This window comes from Copadichromis virginalis, linkage group LG19, assembly GCF_057382275.1.
Source record: "Copadichromis virginalis isolate Kocher_CV1m ecotype Utaka linkage group LG19, C_Virginalis_male_GT1.1, whole genome shotgun sequence".
In the NCBI taxonomy this organism is placed as follows: Eukaryota; Metazoa; Chordata; class Actinopteri; order Cichliformes; family Cichlidae; genus Copadichromis; species Copadichromis virginalis.
In genome coordinates, this window is record NC_140636.1 from 15,720,520 (window position 1) to 15,724,208 (window position 3,689).

Sequence of the window (3,689 nt, forward strand, 5' to 3'; positions counted from 1 at the left end):
CGACACTAATTAAAACATTTAGAAACAGTAATTCGGTCTCCCAGGTTAAGAAATCAGGTTAAACTGTGCCTTTGTGCAAATATCACCTACATTAGTTGGGAAAGAGGTAAGGACTTTAGTACTGACAAAATGTAAACTTTAGCTTGTAGGAAGTTTTGATATTGTTTAAAATGACCAATTATATCAAACATGCTGCGGCCATTTACACGGATCTCGCTGCTTTTTCTGTGGACTAAGCAAAGCTGAAAGAGAAATCCTCTTCAGGTGAACATCAGAAAGGTTTAAAACTGTGTCTTATCATTTATGTAAGCCATAAACACGTGTTCTTGGATTTATATAGCAACAGAGCTATGGCAGAATAATATTTAATCCTGTATCAGTTAATGGTTTAATCTGCCTTAAATCTCTGTAGAGATTTTTGCTGAAACGAGATTTTACTTCATTTCTAAACGTTTTCGTGTTCTTTGGTGTTCTCGGTGTAAAATAGTCAAAATTTATATGTAGGCTTAGGCAATAAATTCCTTGAATGCAACGCAATAAAATGGATTATGATTTGAGCTCAGCTGAAGTGGAATAAGCACTTTGGAGTATGTGCGTAATGAAAAGCGCACCAAGGAAGAGCGCCAAACATTCCTTTTATAGTTCTCCCCCCCCTTTTTCTGCCCCAACCAAAATACAATAAGATTAGTTTATAATGAAGCTTTTCATATGAAACTGTTCTTTTCAGTTAGCGCAGGTGTACAATTGGGGTGGGGGGATGCTCGAAGAGTCTCACGCCTAGGTGCGAGGAGATTATTCAAATAGGGCCCAAGGCGTAGAAGTAGGGATTGGAGGCTTGCCTAGAGCACAGAGCTATATCACAGCGTTAACAAGCAGCACGGAGCGTCATTTGAACTCCAGTCACTGACAGACGCATTTCACGGCTGGCTCCATAAGACACACATGCTCCAGTCTTCGACGAAGGGACAGACCGACGACCTAAATACACTCAGTGGTCCCCAGTTACCTGCTATTAGAGAGACTTTCGGCTTTCCCTCTGCTGGGAGACGCTTTGTAAAAGTCCTCCATGATGCTTGGAGCAGTTAAAATGGAAGGACACGAACACACCGACTGGAGCACCTACTACGGAGAGCCCGAGGTGGGTACCTTAAATATATATTTTTTTCTGTCTAAAGCCGATCCCATTTTATACAACTCAATATTAGCCCTGAGATAATATTAACTTTGTGATCAAATATTGACTTGAGGCGCCTCCAAATCCTCCCCCATCTCCACGCAGCGCACTATCCTAACAAAGTTGCTTGACATGTAGGGGAAGAAACTTTTCGCTCGGATTATAATTTCATAAGTCTCTACGTGTTTCTACTAAATCGGGTTATTGTTGGTCAGGTTTCCACCCAATAAACACGGGTGCTGTTTGATTTCGGGGAGATTTTTCAGTGGACACACGCACACCGAGTAGTATTTTCATCTAGGCTGCACATTTTAAGAGGAATAGTCACCTCAATTTTATTTATTTATTTATGTTTTGTTGTAATACTGGCGTTAAATATATTGTTAAATATACACACCCCTGTTTTTCATTTTTAGGAAATACTTCGCGCGAGAGCAAACGCCTACAATGCCACTTCACACTTACGAAACCGGGAAGCTTTAAAATATAAAGTATTATTTATGGAGATGAATAAGGCGATTTTTATCAGGCTCAAATAATAACGATTCGCCGTGTTTAGAAATCACTGTGCCGCTTTATTCCTCGCTGCAATGCCAGATGAAACTCACGAATGCCTCTTTCCCTCACTGACAGTGTTACACCTCGGTTGGCAACATGAACGCGGGCCTGGGAATGAACTCTATGAATACCTACATGAGCATGTCCGGCATGAGCACCACTGCCAACATGACGGCCAACTCCATGAATATGTCATACGTCAACACGGGCATGAGCCCCTCCATGACCGGCATGTCACCTGGAACCGGCGCCATGAACGGCATGGGCGCAGGGATGACGGCAATGAGCGCAGCCCTGAGCCCCAGCATGAGTCCCATGACCGCACAGCCCGCGTCTATGAACGCCCTCACGTCATACTCAAACATGAACGCCATGAGCCCGATATACGGACAGTCTAACATCAACAGGTCCAGAGACCCTAAGACCTACCGCAGGAGCTACACGCACGCCAAACCCCCGTACTCCTACATTTCTCTTATCACCATGGCCATCCAGCAGTCCCCGAGCAAGATGCTGACACTAGCCGAGATCTACCAGTGGATAATGGACCTCTTCCCGTTTTACCGACAGAACCAGCAGCGCTGGCAGAACTCCATTCGCCACTCTTTGTCTTTCAATGACTGTTTCGTCAAAGTGCCCAGGTCGCCGGATAAACCGGGGAAAGGCTCGTTTTGGACTCTGCACCCGGACTCCGGGAACATGTTCGAGAACGGCTGCTACCTGAGGAGGCAGAAACGCTTTAAGTGCGACAAGAAGATGAAGGAACCGGGCCGCAAGTCAGGGGACGGCGGCTCCTCCAACAGCAGCTCGGAGAGCTGCAACGGCAACGAGTCCCCGCTCTCCAACTCCTCCTCCAGCGACCACAAAAGGTCCCTGTCGGACATGAAGACGAGCCAGGCCCTGAGCCCGGAGCACACCGCTGCTAGCCCGGTGACGCAGGGGCAGCACCTCATGTCTCAGCATCACTCGGTTCTTGCGCACGAAGCCCACCTGAAGCCGGAGCACCACTACTCCTTCAACCACCCTTTCTCCATAAATAACCTCATGTCCTCGGAGCAGCAGCATCACAAAATGGACTTAAAGACTTACGAGCAGGTGATGCATTACTCCGGCTATGGCTCCCCCATGGCGGGACCTCTTTCCATGGGCTCCATGGCGGGGAAAGCCGGTCTGGATTCTTCATCCATACCTGACACAACTTACTACCAAGGTGTCTATTCCAGACCAATTATGAACTCCTCATAAACTCTTTTATTCCCTCATGTAATGTGGACTTTCTTCCCATTCACTTTGTACATTTGTAAAAGAAAAAGTATAGACTTTGTGTACAATATGTATTTCAGATATTTTTGACGTTTCCCACAGTTTTAGTTGTCGAGTTTGTTAGTAGCCTAATTATTTTGAGAGGATGCTGATATTAATGATTAAAAACACTGATAATGTGACGGAAATCTGCTCAGAAGTTGGTTTCAGGACTGGACCCAAAGACAACCAACAACAACTTGCTGTAAAATAGCCTGCGTCCGCATAACTGGACTCGTAAATGACTCGAAATGCCTCGCTGGATTTGTTCAATCATTTGTGTAATTCCTATTTATGGCTTGTATATGTGTATTCTTGTAGTGACAAGAACAGAATCTATATTAAAGTGTTATTGGTTTTGTTTTCTGAATGTCACGGTGTTGGGCCATTTATTATTACTATCATTCTTACTATTATTATTATTATTATTACTATTATTATTATAGGAAAAATTAGATTTTATCCAAAAAACGAACTTCAAACGGAGAATTTGCAGGAGAAAGATACAATTTGAGGCGGCATTAATTTAGTCCAATTTTGGTTTATATTATCATAACAAAAACGAATCCATTCATCCATCTTTGGGATCATAAAATACGTTTCTCACGATGTATTTATTTATTTAATTCAAATTCTGGAATTTATTCTTACCCAC

General features: G+C 43.7%; 1 protein-coding gene across 1 annotated transcript; it reads left to right on the top strand.

The window, feature by feature from the left end:
- The first annotated feature begins 702 nt into the window (after positions 1-702).
- foxa2 (forkhead box A2) lies at positions 703-3,404 on the top strand. Its single transcript, XM_085442089.1, has 2 exons — positions 703-1,138; positions 1,808-3,404. The coding sequence occupies exons 1-2, from the start codon at positions 1,067-1,069 to the stop codon at positions 2,975-2,977; spliced, it is 1,242 nt and encodes a 413-aa protein (XP_085298215.1). The 5' UTR covers positions 703-1,066; the 3' UTR covers positions 2,978-3,404.
- The last annotated feature ends 285 nt before the right edge of the window (positions 3,405-3,689 follow it).

Excerpts from the sequence above, each read along its gene's own strand:
- foxa2 (XM_085442089.1), top strand. The coding sequence starts at position 1,067 with ATGATGCTTGGAGCAGTTAAAATGGAAGGACACGAACACACCGACTGG. Across the intron at positions 1,139-1,807 it reads CCTACTACGGAGAGCCCGAG|TGTTACACCTCGGTTGGCAA; the intron begins GTGGGTACCTTA and ends CCTCACTGACAG.